This window comes from Capsaspora owczarzaki, assembly GCF_000151315.2.
Source record: "Capsaspora owczarzaki ATCC 30864 unplaced genomic scaffold supercont2.10, whole genome shotgun sequence".
NCBI lineage: Eukaryota > Filasterea > Ministeriida > Capsasporidae > Capsaspora > Capsaspora owczarzaki.
Window position 1 is genome coordinate 488,001 of NW_011887301.1, and position 14,419 is coordinate 502,419.

General features: G+C 52.0%; 5 protein-coding genes across 5 annotated transcripts; 2 read left to right on the top strand and 3 right to left on the bottom strand.

Annotated features, from left to right (window-relative positions):
- Positions 1–2: 2 nt before the first annotated feature.
- Positions 3–2,890, bottom strand: CAOG_05964 (hypothetical protein). Its single transcript, XM_004345504.2, has 4 exons — positions 1,731–2,890; positions 1,069–1,629; positions 766–980; positions 3–686 (listed from the first exon to the last, which is right to left on the bottom strand). Exons 1-4 carry the CDS (start codon positions 2,769–2,771, stop codon positions 86–88), a joined length of 2,418 nt encoding a protein of 805 aa, XP_004345554.2. The 5' UTR covers positions 2,772–2,890; the 3' UTR covers positions 3–85.
- Positions 2,891–3,012: 122 nt separating this feature from the next.
- CAOG_05965 (uridine phosphorylase 1) lies at positions 3,013–4,928 on the top strand. Its single transcript, XM_004345505.2, has 6 exons — positions 3,013–3,164; positions 3,327–3,435; positions 3,661–3,819; positions 3,932–4,250; positions 4,348–4,487; positions 4,588–4,928. Exons 1-6 carry the CDS (start codon positions 3,052–3,054, stop codon positions 4,753–4,755), a joined length of 1,008 nt encoding a protein of 335 aa, XP_004345555.1. The 5' UTR covers positions 3,013–3,051; the 3' UTR covers positions 4,756–4,928.
- CAOG_05966 (response regulator receiver domain-containing protein) lies at positions 4,864–7,940 on the bottom strand (the record flags this gene model as incomplete). The annotated part of the gene is made up of 3 exons (XM_004345506.2): positions 4,864–6,934; positions 7,330–7,643; positions 7,773–7,940. The coding sequence occupies 3 exons, from the start codon at positions 7,938–7,940 to the stop codon at positions 4,933–4,935; spliced, it is 2,484 nt and encodes an 827-aa protein (XP_004345556.1). The 3' UTR covers positions 4,864–4,932.
- A 63-nt stretch (positions 7,941–8,003) lies between these two features.
- On the bottom strand, positions 8,004–12,039 carry CAOG_05967 (ubiquitin ligase E3A). Its single transcript, XM_004345507.2, has 17 exons — positions 11,781–12,039; positions 11,520–11,567; positions 11,321–11,391; positions 11,118–11,225; positions 10,874–11,001; positions 10,575–10,784; positions 10,223–10,460; positions 10,005–10,134; positions 9,835–9,931; positions 9,663–9,758; positions 9,430–9,565; positions 9,131–9,339; positions 8,899–9,061; positions 8,719–8,825; positions 8,512–8,630; positions 8,275–8,418; positions 8,004–8,189 (listed from the first exon to the last, which is right to left on the bottom strand). Exons 1-17 carry the CDS (start codon positions 11,999–12,001, stop codon positions 8,069–8,071), a joined length of 2,346 nt encoding a protein of 781 aa, XP_004345557.2. The 5' UTR covers positions 12,002–12,039; the 3' UTR covers positions 8,004–8,068.
- Positions 12,040–12,749: 710 nt separating this feature from the next.
- On the top strand, positions 12,750–14,416 carry CAOG_05968 (flavoprotein wrbA). Its single transcript, XM_004345508.2, has 3 exons — positions 12,750–12,838; positions 13,614–13,635; positions 13,743–14,416. The coding sequence occupies exons 1-3, from the start codon at positions 12,788–12,790 to the stop codon at positions 14,294–14,296; spliced, it is 627 nt and encodes a 208-aa protein (XP_004345558.1). The 5' UTR covers positions 12,750–12,787; the 3' UTR covers positions 14,297–14,416.
- The last annotated feature ends 3 nt before the right edge of the window (positions 14,417–14,419 follow it).

The window sequence follows — 14,419 nt, forward strand, 5'->3', positions numbered from 1 at the left end:
TGTGCAGATTCAAACGAAAGGGTTCATAGTTATATTAAAGGCAACATTGGAACAGGAGGAACAGGAGCAGACCCGCATGACTCGCTCAAGCGGAATCACAGGGCTCGAAGCGATCGAGAGAGTACACATCGACCAGCACATTGGGCAAGTTTGCCTGGAGCAAATCGACCAGCTTGTTGAGATCCAGCGTCCCTGGGAGACGAACGCTGGTAGGGTCTAGCAACTGCCCAGCAGTGCTCCTCGTGGCGCGGCTATGCCCTTCGTTCGCGTCAGGAAACAATGCCAGCCACGTATACGGCTCGCGAATGGAAAACGACGCACCATCCTTTGACACCGGTAGTGCGCAAGCCGCTGCCACACGCGTCGCTCTGGACGAAGTCGCATCCGGTCCGAGGGCCAGCGTCGCTGAGGAAAACGGCGGCCCGCCCGTGTCCGCAGCACTGTTATCAAACCGCAACGACCAGTCGTCGTCGGACGAGGGCGCAGCCACGCCCCAATGCAGCGCAGTCAATGCTGACGTTTCCATCTGAACGCAAGCGTTCAAGCAGTTCGTCGCTGACGCCATGTACTCGGACACGGTGTGCCCTCCTGGCTGGACGGATAGAAACGACAGAGACCTCAAGCTGGGTAGGCAGGCACTAAAGCTTCGCGGGAAGCAGAACATGTGCAGCTGTAATTTTTGAAGGCTGTCGGGTACCAACAGAAAAAAAAAGTGAGCATTGAAGACAGGAGGGCGATTGAGTATGGTCAGCGATTCGTACGTACTGTGGAAGATCTTGAAGCGACAGAAAAAGTGAATCGTCGTCCAGCCGACCACCGCCTTCCAGGCTAAGGCTTTCCAACAGACTAAGGCGCGACAGGGACAAAAAGACGCTTGCATCCCATGTCGTGCATTCTCCGAGAGCGAGCGTCCGCAGACTGGTGAGATCGGCCAAAAACCGAAAGTCCTCGGGCCGTGCGCCGACCAGCGGTGCGATTGCCTGTACAATTTGGACAAAGACACAACAGACACAGTCAGCACACCACCTGGCAATTAAAGCCTGCCAAAAAAACGAGGCAGCGTCTTACCAAGACTTCGATATGCTTTAGCAACCCTAAAGCATTCAGTCCACCAGAAAAAGAAAAGGGCGGCAGGGTGAAGGCCTCGTCTCCAATCAAACAAAGTTCACGCAAACCGTCCCAGTTTCCGAATTTTCCGACATCAAGCATGCCAATGGGCGCAGAAATGAAGGAAGTATTAACGGATGAATTGCTGATTGGAGGGCGAGCCTTGGGATTGGGTTGCGAGTTGTGGCGGAAATCGGCTGCGGGTTCGGGGTCTTGATCCTCTTCCAGCCGCTCTTCTAACGTAAAAATAATCCCATCCATGTGCATGACGCGGATGTTGGACAAGTGTGCCGATGCGGCCTCGACAAAGTAGTATGGAACGTGCGAGAGTTTGAGGGTATGTAGTCGAGAACACTGCGCGAGATGCGGAATCAAGGCCTCGAGATTGTCCGAGCGGGGGTCGTGCTCCTGCCACGGGACAGCTTCCAAGGTTAATTGGAGGAGGGTGTTGACGACTCGATCTTTGAAGCGTTGCCAGCTGGTAACGCGAGTGTCCATCAGATTCAGATGAACGCGACGCCACTAGAGAGAGCAGGATGATGCGGAGTGATGGAAGAAGCGAGAGGATTGTGAGCAAAAGAAGGACGAAAGCAGAACGAGCTCACAGTTTGATGCCGACTTACAAAAAACGGCTGCGAGCACAAATCTCGCCAGCTACGACATGTCTGTGCTGCTCGGCACAAATCCACAACAGACAAGAACGAAAATACTTGCATGAGGCAGTCCACGCCGAGGGCTTGGATGTGCGTCTTGAGTGGTTTCGGCGGTGGGTTGCATCGCAATGGAGCTGCCTCGGCCGAATCGGAGGGCGGTCGAGTCCCTCGTTGTCGCTTCGTCCTCTTCCTCCTCCTCCTCTTCCTCCTGGTAGACGAGCTTCTTGAGGTCTTCTTCTTCCCGCCGCGTTGACGGGTTTGGCTGTCGCTGAGGTCGAATAGTTGATTCCCTTTGTCTTCCTCCTCCTCCTCCTCCTCTTCTTCTTCTTCTTCTTCTTCTGCATCTTCATCGTCTTCATCATCGTCTTCATCATCGTCGTCCTCATCTTGATCGCACTCGTACTCGGAACTTTCGCTGTCCGCTTTGAGCAAATTCCTCGCTTCGTTCAACTTCTGATACAGCACGATCGAGTACGAGTTTTCACGCAGCGATGGTCCTCGAGTATGGCATGGCGCCAAGTACTGCAGAAAGTTCTCGTCGTAGGCAATGCCAAACTTGTCAAAGACCTGAATCCACGACAGCTCGGTGGTTGCCTTGTACTCGCGCGCCCAATTGCGCAGCACTGGCCATGGCGCCAACTGCTGCTGCGTCCGATCTTGGTCTGCCGTCTCTTGTTCTTGCGCGGGATTGTGCTCGTCTGGGTCTGGGCGATCGTCTTGTTGGGCCGGGTCTGGGTGTGGGTCTGGGTCTGGGTCTGGGTGAGCTTTGAGCTTTGGGCGATTGGCAGCAGGATGACGATGGACTGGAGCTGGCTTGGCTGGGCTTTGCAATCTGCGCTCTCGTGGCGACGTCCGCCGTTGTGGGGCTACGGGTATCAGCAGCGCGGGACTGACGGTGGCATCCATGTCGTCAGTGCCGGGATTGCTGTGATCGCTGGTGAGCAGCCGCACATCGTCCAGGTCGTCCGATCCCAGTGGCGCCCCTTCCGCCATTCCGTCCTCTGGTTCCATCCAACTGCAACAAAAAAAATCCAAACGCAGCGCGAGTCAAAGTATGGAAAGTGGAGGATTATTGTGGAAACTCCAAGACCGAAAATTCGCGTTGTGTGCGCGAGCGTCAAAAAAAGCGCGCCAAAAATGAAAGGGGGACTGATGCTATGAACAATCTCCATCATCCAAGAACGTTTACCATTTTGCTGCCATACATAAATCATTCTATGCTGAGTGTTGCGAATGAGCTCAGTCGTCTTTATCACAACTGTACTGTTTCGATTTGCTTCTTCAAACCACCATGAATCCACTGCTTCGCAAGGACTCTGTGCTGCCCAACGCGCCGCTGCAACTCGCGTCCAACGCCACCGCCGTCGCCGCTGCTGCTGCGCACCATGCTGCCGGACTGACATCGTACGCACTCACTCCCATCATCCCACCCCGCACCGCCCTCATGAGAACTGATCAGTGGGCTTACGTCTTCACACTATCTTTTTTTTTTTTTTTTTTTTTTTTTTTGGTTTTTGGGGATTTTGTCGTGTCTGACCAATGCCTCTGACTGGCTGTTCGCTGCAGGTCGATTGCACTGGACAATCCGCACGTCGTCAAGCTCGATGTCGATTTCCTGTACCACTTGGGCCTCGACACCAGCATGGACTTTAAGGCCATGTTTGGCGACGTCAAGGTAAGAACGAGGCTGTCCTTCATCGCGCACACAGCAAAAAAAGATTGTTGCGTATGATGACGATGATGATTGTGCATCAGCTGGACGACTATGATAAGGACATCGGAGGTTGTATCGGAGTGGTTGGGAGAGGGGGCAAAGGGGAAGGTGGCCTGACTTATCAGTTCCAGCTGTGCTCGCATTCTCATCTTGTGCTCACCTTGAAACTGCTTCCTTTGACACTAGTTTGTGTGCATGGGTGGAAGCAACAACCGCATGCTGGAGTTTGCCAAGCGCGTCGCAGAGGAGCTGGGCATCACTCTGCCGGTGGGTGCAGCCATTGCCGACGTTTCGCGCACGGATCGGTACTGCCTGTACAAGGTTGGACCTGTGATTTCCGTCAGCGTAAGTGTGCGCGATGACTCCAAACCGTGGTACCACCCTGACGCATTCGAGTGGCTCACCTCGGCTGTGTGTACCAATGATTTTGTCTTCTTTTTCGTTCTTGTTTTACCAGCACGGAATGGGCATCCCATCCATTTCCATTTTGCTGCACGAAATCACAAAGCTGATGCACTACGCGGGTGCCACCGAAGTGATTTACTTGCGCATTGGCAGCTCGGGTGGCATTGGCGTTCCTGCCGGCACGATTGTCATTACGGAAGAAGCGCTTGATGGCGAGCTCAACCCCTTCCACACGCTCAAGGTGCTGGGAAACAAGATCTACCGTGACGCCAAGTTCGATCGCGCTCTCCTTGACGAGATTGCTGCCTGCAAGACACCCGAAATGAACGTCCTTGTTGGCAAGACGATGTGCGCGGAGGACTTTTACGAAGGTGAGAGAGCACTGCGCGTTCGTGTTGGATTTTTTTTTGGTCGGGCGAATGCGTGATACTAACTTGTCACTTCTACAACCCCCCTTGCATCAACCAGGTCAAGCACGCCTTGACGGCGCCATTTGCGAGTATCCCCAGGACGCCAAGTTTGCCTTCTTTAGCAAAGCCCAAGCCAAGGGCGTGGTCAACATGGAGATGGAGTCTCTCGAGTTTGCCGCGTTCACTTGGCACTTGAAGGTGAGTGCAGAGGGGATGGCAACAGTTGTTTGACGAAATTGCAAGATTTGAGCATTTTCTCATTCTTTGATTTTCTTTTTCTGTTTTATTGAGATTGCAGATCCCAGCGGCCGTTCTTTGCGCCACCTACCTCAACCGAATGGAGACTGACCAGGTGTCGTCGCCTCCGCACGTCATCCATGCTTATTCCGAAAACACGCAAAACTTGGCTCTTGCCTTCATGAAGAAGCGATTGGCCTCGTACGCGGCTCGCCCTGCTGCCAAGTAAACCCGAGAGCGACTCTCGCTATGGTTTTTTGGGTGTGCGATATGTTATCGACCCTTTTTATTTGCTGCTTGAGAGACAGAGACGGAAGGCAACGATGGCAAACCAATCTTGCAAGGTGATTTTTTTTTGTATTTTCCAACAATGGTCACTGAACTGCGAAACAAACACAAAACCCCATCATTCTTCCGGCAACTCGTGCATCCAATCGGCAAGTAGGCCCAAAAGACTGGCCTGATTGACGGGCTTTGGCAAGTAGTGGTCCATGCCCGCCGCGAGGCAGAGCTCGGCATCCTCTGGCACGTCGTTGGCTGTGACTGCAATGACGGTGATGTGACGATTCGTGCCATGCTCGCGCGCGCGCAACCGCCTTGTCGCTTCGTAGCCGTCGAGCACTGGCATCTGGCAATCCATCAACACGACATCGTACTCGTGTTCGTCCATCATGTCGAGCGCCTCTTGCCCATTGAATGCCGAGTGGGTTCGGAACCCCAGCTTGTCGAGGATGGTAACAACGACCTTTTGATTGACATTGTTGTCGTCAACGACCAAAATGCGAGCACGCTGCGGGGACGGTCCCATCTTTCGGAGTGCCCTCTGAATAGGATGAGCCGGGCTGGAGCAGGATGGACACTCGACGTCTGGATTTACAGCAGGGACAGGAACAATAGTGCGGGAGGTGGATTCAGGCGGCAAAGAAGTCGATGCTGCCAAAGGCTGCGCTTCATCGGTGGGGTCGGGCGTGAGTGGACCGGAGACCAAGTGTGACCCAGGCTGCATTCCATTCGATGATTCGGCCTGGGCAGTGGCTGAAAAATCCATACTCGGCGCAGGAAGAGTGGTGGACAAACCCTCAGCAGCAGCTCCCTCGATCCGAACCGAATTGTCCTGAACCGCCGCAAGCGGTGATTTGGTGACCACCTCATCGGGCAGAGTCGGTGGTGATGGGAGCGCAAGGTTGAAGGGCAGCACGATCGAAATGGTCGTGCCTTGGTTTTCAACGCTCGAAGCTTGGATGGCACCGTTGAGAAGCTCGATCAACCCTTTGCAGATGGCCAAGCCGCTCCCCATCCCGCCGTACTTGCGATCAGCGGACGAGTCGGCCTGGAAGAAGCGCTCAAACACCCTCGACAACGTGAGCTCGCTCATGCCGATGCCAGTGTCTGTGACTTGTATCCGAATACTGGTCGGGATGGACACTTCAATTTTCGGAGCGGCAGCTTCTTGGGCAGGGTCCTTTGCAGGTTGGTGCGTCTGCTCCTGGGACTCGTCCATGGAATTATAGCGTGCATACGGGATGAACCCCGACGTGGAAGCTTGAGCAACGTCCTCCATTTGTGTTTTGGACGTCATGGGCTGCAGCAGCCGAGCACCTCCACTTTTACTGGCCGCATTCGAGTCCAGCTGTACGTGGACCTGCACCGAACCCTCCGAGGTGAACTTGATGGCGTTTCGCAGGATGCGAGACAGAATCTGCTCGATAAGAGAGCGATCGCTCACCACCATGTCTGGAACATTCTCATCGACTGAAAAGGGCAGAGGCAGCTGCTTGGCTTGTGCGCGCGGCCGAAGTTTGTCGAGTTGCTCCACGAGTACATCGCGCAGCGAAAACCGCGACATCTTGAGCTCGACCTCGTTGGAGTTGATCGTGGACAGGAGGAGAATGTCGTTCACGTTTTCGACGAGCGAAGCGCCAGAGTCCATGAGCATTTGCAGCCATTCGATCTGTTGCTCATCTGTGATCACGTTCGAAAGGCATTGCGCCATGCCCATAATGCCATTGAGTGGGGTTTTCAGCTCGTGCGACATGTTGCACAAAAACCGGTTGTTGGCCACCTTCGCAGCGTTCAACGTCAAGATGGCTTCCTGCTCGACAATCTGTCGCTGTCGCTTGTCCGTTATGTCTTTGATAAATCCGATAAAGCAAAGATCGTTGTCTTGGCGAAAACGCTTAATGGAAATGCGCACCGGAAGCTTGCCAGAGTGCTTGCAAAGCGACTCGGTATCGACATGCGTGTGCAGGAATGGCCCGTCTCCCTCTCTAAGGCACTTGGTCATTCCGTTCCGGTGGCTTTCTCGAGCCTGCTCGGGAATGATGAGATCGCACAGCATGCGACCCACTGCTTCTTGACGGCTCCAACCAAGCATTGTTTCCGCGCTCGGGCTCCACTCGATGATGACCCTAACAAAAGGCCTTTTGTGTTATGATCAGAGATCCTTCCACGAAGATACGAGTAATGGGTTGATGATGAGAGTGATGATAGGGAAACAAGAGACTTCACTTATACAAAGCGACGAGTGAACACACTCCAAATACAGATACACATCAATCCATAACACTCCGCCTTTCTTTCCCCCCCTTTCGAGACATTCCCAAAGCACTAGCGCTTCTTGCGTTTGGCACTTTCCCGAGTAGGCTTGTTCGGGTTAGCCTTATGAAATGCCTCCGTCATTCGATGGTGTTCTCCAAACACCTCCCACGGCTCTACAATAGTCTTCGCTTTGGGCCTACTCTGTCCTTGCTCGCACCAACAACAAGCCAGCACCCATAACTCATTTGCACCACCTTCAACTTACCCGTGCCTGTCGATTATCACGATGGCGTCAAGAGCCCCGGCCAGAACGGCATGGCGCCAGGCTTGGCATTCCAGGTGAATTCCGGGATAGCTCCTGGGAGAGGCCGCCCAGGCTTGAGAGACCAATAGGATGCAGATAACATGTAGGACTGCGAATAAGATGACTAGGGGTGCCAGCAGGTGCATCGCGGCGGGGGCTGAGACGGAATGGGTGTCCTGCTCAAGATGAACGCTGCGCGCGAACCCTTCGGCGTTTATTTCGTCCTGCTGCGAATTGTCGCCGCGCAGCAGCGGACCCGGCGATTCGAGCATGGACTGAAAGAACAGAGATTGAATGGCAATACAAGCGAATGCATGCGCCGTTGCGGAGGCAGCCAGCACAACCGCCACAAACAAGCGACTTTTGAGCATTTCGCAGCCAAAGTGACGCCTCGGAATTTTTACAGTTTGGCCGTCCGCTGCTATTCCTTCACTATAGAAATTGGTGTCGTTCATGGGGAACATGCGAAGCAGCGCGACGGTGAATCGGCGATAAATCGCATGGATGGTCGCTGGCACCGTTAGCAGCGCTGCCCAGATGGCCCACCTTTGCCGGTCGATCGTTTCCGCCATTCAATGACGAGTGTCGCTGTTTTTGTTTTTGTTTTGTTTTTTGGTCAAGTGGAGAGTTTTCGTGTAAATTTTAAATGGAGTGGTCTGGGAAAAAAAAAAACATCATTTGAATGGATTGTTGACAAGTTTTACATCAATCCAAATCCTTCCGAATTCTCGATGGCCGTCAAGAGTCGCTCCTTGAGCTTTTCTTTTGTCGGGTACTCTGAGAGCATTAGCACGTTGAAGCACGTATGGGCGGTTGGGAGGCTAATTGTTCGAATGAAAAAAAGATGAAAGTCAGCGAGCACCACAGTTGAATCTGCAAAATCACCAGCCTGGATTCAAAACGTACCGTTCAGCATCGGTGCCGTTGCGCACAATGGTCAAATTGAGATGGGACAGGCCACCAACAGGGACTCGATCGGATCCCGTCGCGAAAAACAGCAATCGCTTCTTTTCCTCTTCAGACATGTCGTGCACGACTTCCCAAAAGAAACTGTAGAGCGTGACGAACGTGAGACAAGATGTCGCAGCGTGGGTGGCGTGTGGACTCTTTCTCTCTCCCTTCCCCGCCAGAAATGAGACCTACCGAATGACTGGAGAATCCTTGTCAAAGCCGCCGTCGTACTCGGTTGCATTTTCCAGAGAGTGAAAGTCAAAATTGGGCTCGCCACAAATCAGAATCTCCAGTTCCTCGGGTGAAAAGAGCTGCAAGCGCCAAAATTCACCGCAATCACATCGTGAGCGCCGGCCAATAAAAGTAGAACAACACAAAGAAATAGCACCAAAGTCTCACCGTGATTGCAGTATCGGCCGTCACCATGTCAAAGCCGCGCTTGAATTCGTTGAATGATGCCGCAATCGACGTGTTGAGAAGCCAGTCCGTGTACAACTGAACAAATTCTGTGGCGGGACATTTCAGTTTTAACGGATTGAAGCACGTAGGAGAGGAGGGACGACCCAAAAGCACACTCACCGTGGCGGTTTTCATTCGTCACAGGAATGCTGTCTCCGTTTGGCTTCAGATCGTGCGTTTTCGTCGCACCAAATACGTCGTATGACAGTTGGAAGGTGCGACAAAACGTGGCCTCCACATCACCGTCATACTCGAGTAGCTCCTGCAGGCCATGAGCAAGCGCCTGTGTCGGAAGTGCAGGAATTTAGTATCAACGCGCCTCAAAACCAATACGTCACCCAACAACTCGTACCGGCTGAGCGACTTGCAAATCGGCAAAGGTCACGGGCTTGCCCAGGAGCTTCTTGTAAATGACCAGGGGGAAATGCAAGTCCAGCATGACTCGATTGTAGATAGCAAGGCCAATCAATAGCCCGACAAGCACATACTCTCCTTGGAGTGTGTCGTCGATGGCTTTGCGGAACCACATGTTTCGCGTTTCTTCTTCGTACTCGAACATGCCTGCGCAGGAAACACATTATAAAAGTGAGATGACGCCCAGATGGTCAAGTCTAACACGTATGTCAATGGCTGCAAGAACGGTGCCTGTACCAAACTTTGGAGCCAGGATGTCGCGGAAAATGAGTTGAAAAAATTCCTTCTGCACGCCTCCTTCATCAACACCTTCTTCGTCGACAAAGCGAACTCGAAGGCGATGTTTGAGTTGCGAGGGATCCTTGTGTGATAGCTGCGGTACAAAACGGGAAAGGGGAGTGGGATGGGTGAGCACCAAGGCAAAAAACTCCAACACACCCACTTTATGTGTGTCCTGTGCGCATATGTACCTGCAGAAGGACGTCCTCGATGATGTGATCTCGACGAACAAGTACTCTCAAATAAGGATCTTGTGCCTCGGAGAAGATGCTGTTGAAAAACGCGTCCTGGAACGGGGCAATGAATTGCACACTTTCGTGAGATGAAAGACCTCAAAATCACAGCCAGGTCCGGAAGTTTTACCGTATGGCGCTTGCTCTGGATCATGTAGCTTTCTTCTGCCAGAAGATTATACTTTGCAGTGGCAGTGATGACGAACGGGAAGTGGCAAAAAGTAAATCTGTTTCGAAATGATCGCAATGTGAGATGCTCGCGCAGGGTAATGATTCATCACGCTGCAGTCAAACACTCACCCTGTGCCTCGTTGCCAATTGATGAGATTGCCGCGAAGTTCCAGGCCTTCGCTGATGTGGTCATTGTAGAACTGCTGAATGGGCAGAGACGGCAGCTTGAGTACTTCTGCTCGACGAGCATTCGCATCATCTGCGCAAACGTCCATCAGTGGGAGGGTCAAAAAGGAAGGATTAGAAAATGCCTCAAACAGCACTCGAATGTGACCAAGGCAACATACAGATCAGGCCAATCATCTTGGTAGCATTTTGGACGTGGTAATCTTCAAACGAAGGGGCAGACTCGCGAACACCCAGAAACATGCCGACATTGTGCAAAAGAGTTCGAATCGAATTGAGCGGAAGCTCAGACACCCAGGTCGTGAGAAGGCGCTGAAGATACCCCGGCAAAAGCGCAACGCACTCGCACAGCCGAGGCAGGATGACTGCGTAGCTGGACACTTCTGACAGGATCGGGTGCTGTACATACAAGCAGCAGCAATTATCAACGAACAAGAAAAATCAAGCGCCGTGACAAGCTAGAGTCGGAGGAAAGGGAAATCGCAAAGCATTCATCTCTCCGCGACTACTCACCTCCAAGATGACGACAAGGGCGTTCAAGTGGTGAGGCTTGATCTGCGCGCCAACTCTTTCAATGAGTAGCTTGGTGTTGTCCAGCATCTGCGAGATCGAGTTGGTGAATGTGTTGTGCACGTTTTCCCGAGGTGTTTCGAAAGTGGTCGAGTACGCTCGTCGAAGTCCGTCGCAATCCACGGGGCACGCAGGCAAGATGGGGATGGGAGACTGATCGAGTGACGAGAGTGAGCGAGAGGGGAATGAGCAACAAGAGTGCGCGTCCATTCATTCAACGACAAATAGAACAATCGCCTTGCCTTGAGAAAACTGCCACCCAAAAGCTCGGGATCGGAAAAGTGGGTCCATACGACGCTAAGGAATTTGGAAAAGGAGTTGTCTTGCACCGCACGTTGAAATTCGTTCGTCAAATCGGCTGCGTTGAAGTCTGTCGAACGAAGAGAGGAAGAAAACGACTTGAGAAAACAAAAACACGACCGCGAACAAGGAAAGACTGCAAATGCAGGCAATGGATGGCGCATTCCACGAGAGAGTGAATTGTACTTGTGACTTTTGGAAGTCCAAAACGAGGGCACAGCGCGTACTCTCCATGCGTCGAGGCAAGATTGATGGCCAGAGCAGCGCTGGCATTTGGATCGAGTCGCGCGCGATCTGTTTGCAACACACCATCGTGCCATCGGAACCAAAGTCAGACAACCGAGATTCCATACCACCAAAACAAAAAAAAAAACTCAGTGTCACCATACCAGGAAATCCTGCGCAATTCGGGTTGGAACAAGGTGTCTGACCGCATCCAGTCATGAGCTGTTGAAAGTACCTGCGAAATTTACCCGCTAGTCAATGACAAGATTAAATACAGACCCCCATTTTTGATCTCTTTGATCTCTTTGGGACATGCTTCAGAGGGGCTGACAAGGCTTCGTACAGCATGAATGAAAAACTTACATCGGAACGAGCCGTTCAATGCTCTTTGTTTTCTCGGCCGTCGTCCATCTGACACCCCAGCCAACAGAATCACAATGCAAAGATCAATGACAATCGAGTGCAACGTGAGTCAGAGACCGGAGACTCGGGTGGAAGTCGGGAGTACGCGCGGCCGCACTGTCAAACTAGCTGGCTTCCCCCCCCCCTTTTTTTCCCAAAGGCTCATCGGCGAGCAACAGCAATGACAAAAGACCAACAAAAACGATGCACGCAATGACGCACGAGTCGGACGGGCGCGGGACGGCAGTGTCGGTCGCCCATTCGTAGTTGGATGACGCGCTGCCAACTGTGGCTGTGGGGCGATCCTGCGCGAACTGGTGCTGCCGCCGCGCTTCGAGCTGCTGTTGCTGCTGTTGCTGCTTGCTGGTCTGCGATGGCGACTGCGCCGATGAGCGAGACGGTGAAGCGGCAGCAGCAGCAGCAGATGGAGAAGCGTCAGCCATTCTGCTAAAAGCTGTGAATTTTGCTGTTTGGATGACGTAAAAGAATGAGTGTTGTCTGAGATTGAAAGCAAGTCAACAAACAAAATTAGAAAATGTAAAATATTACATTATTCAAAGTGAAAAGTGCACAGTGATTCATTGCAGAGATCACCAAGGTGCAAAAAGTGAAACGGAGCTTTGAAACACAAAGTGCGGTCTGAGGTCTTCATCATGCACCTGGCTTGACGAGCAAAAGCATCTTCGGCGCACACTCAACGAGATGACATCCAAGGCATCAGACCTCGAGCTTGGTGGTTTGTCGGCTGTGCAGTTGAATTCGCGATCGCTGACTTGACCGGGATACCAATCTTGTTCGTTCTGCGAGGACAGCTCGTTTTTCGCCCCACGATTATAGCACCCGTCAACCAGGACGAATCCATCGAGTGTGGTTGCACCTCCCTTCCATCCTAGGCAGCTCGAGTGCGTGCTCGGTCCTGATCTTGCCAATCCAGATCCAACACCTTCAATGCCATTCCTGTTCGTCCGTCCTTCTTCCGTCCTTCTCCTCCCTCCGTGTCGGTCATTTTTCCATCATCATCATCGTCGTCGTGATCAAAATTCATTGTTCACGCCAACCTTCCGTTTCCGTGATTGTGTTTACTGTTTTTTCCCCCCAAAACAAACTTACAATGATTGCGATCACGGAGGATTTTCTTCTATTAAAAAAACCGTCCCCCTTCAAAAAGGGCCAACGTTTCGCTTTTGGAATTGTCAGTCTTTTTGTATTGAACAAATAAGAATTCAACCATGGTCAAGGTGTTTGTGATTTACTACTCGACTTACGGCCACGTCGCCAAGGTACAGAGCTCTTACTAACTCTCTCTAACTCTCTTACTCTCTCTCTCTCTCTCTCGCTCGCTCTATTGCTCGCGATCGCTCGTCCTTGTCACAGTGTCATTTTTTTTTTTTTCGCTTTTTTCTTCTTCTACGTCTTCTTCTTCTTCTTCTTTTTTCCTTCCTTCTGCAACACTTCGCTCCCGCGTTTCAACCATCATCGTCATCTTCTTCATCTTCATCTTCATCTTTGTTTGGTTGCTGATTCGCACTGTGTCGCCATTCAAAAAAGCGTTCAAAATCTTCACCAAAAAGAAACGGCGTTTTAAGATTGCGCCAACAAAACAAAAAACAGTTTGTTTTTCGCCAAATGCGGACGTCGAACAACAACAGTGCATTCAAACAACAGCGCATTCAACTTTGCCAATGCTATTGAATGAATGGTGACTAACTTGAATGAAAGAAGGGGGAGGTGGGAGTGCGGAACTAGTCTGACTCGTCTGACTGCGTTTGCTCAGTTGAAGTCGCGACTGTGAAACAACCAAAAAAAAAAAAATCAAACTGTGATGCGAAAACCAAGAGCGAATGAGATTGCATTGCAATGACTCGCTTTGAAAAAATACTATCATTAAAAAAAATATGTGCGTGATTGCGATCTCATTGCAGGATGTGAAAGATTTGAATGCACGATCTGTGAAAACCCACACACAAAAAAAAAAAAAAAAAAAAAAAAAAAATGCCTGTCCGTTGTTTACTCACCTGATCTCGTTGGTGTGCTTTTTGATTGAATCTCTAACAGCTCGCCGATACCATCGCCAAGAGTAAGTTTCTGACGACTATACTATTGCTTTGGTGTGCTTCAACCTGCTTGAAAATGTCAACTTACTGAGAATTGTTTTTTGTTTTTTGCACTTCTCCCCGTGTTCAGGCGCCGCCACTGTTGCTGGCGTCGACGTCAAGCTCTGGCAGGTCGCCGAGACCCTGTCGGACGATATCCTTGGCAAGATGCACGCTCCTGCCAAGAAGGCCGAGGTGCCCGTCATCCAGGCTGCCGACCTCGCCGAGGCGGACGCCTTCCTGATTGGCTTCCCCACTCGCTATGGCGCCTTCCCTTCGCAGGTCAAGGCTCTGTTCGACGCGACTGGCGGCCTCTGGTCTAAGGGTGCCCTCGTTGGCAAGCCCTTCGGCTTCTTCACCTCGACTGGCAACCTCGGTGGTGGCCAGGAGACCACCATCCAGAGCGCCCTGAGCTTTGTCGTCCACCACGGCGGCATCTTTGTGCCCGTCGGCTACACTTCGCCCCTGCTCTTTGACAACTCTGAGCCCCGTGGTGGCAGCCCTTGGGGCCCCGGCACCTTCACCAACGGTGACGGCTCCCGCCAACCCTCCGAGAAGGAGCTCCAGATCACCACCGAGTTCGGCGTCCACTTTTCCAAGATTGCTCGTGACTTGGCTGCTGGCCGCGCTGCCAACAGCAAGTAAAAGCTCTAGCGGCGGTGCTTTTTTTTTTTTCCTTTCCTGAGAAGTTGCACAGGTTTTTGTTGCTCTTTGGGAGGAGGAAGGTCTACTGTGAATCATGAATATAACTTTTGCCTGCTCAGATCC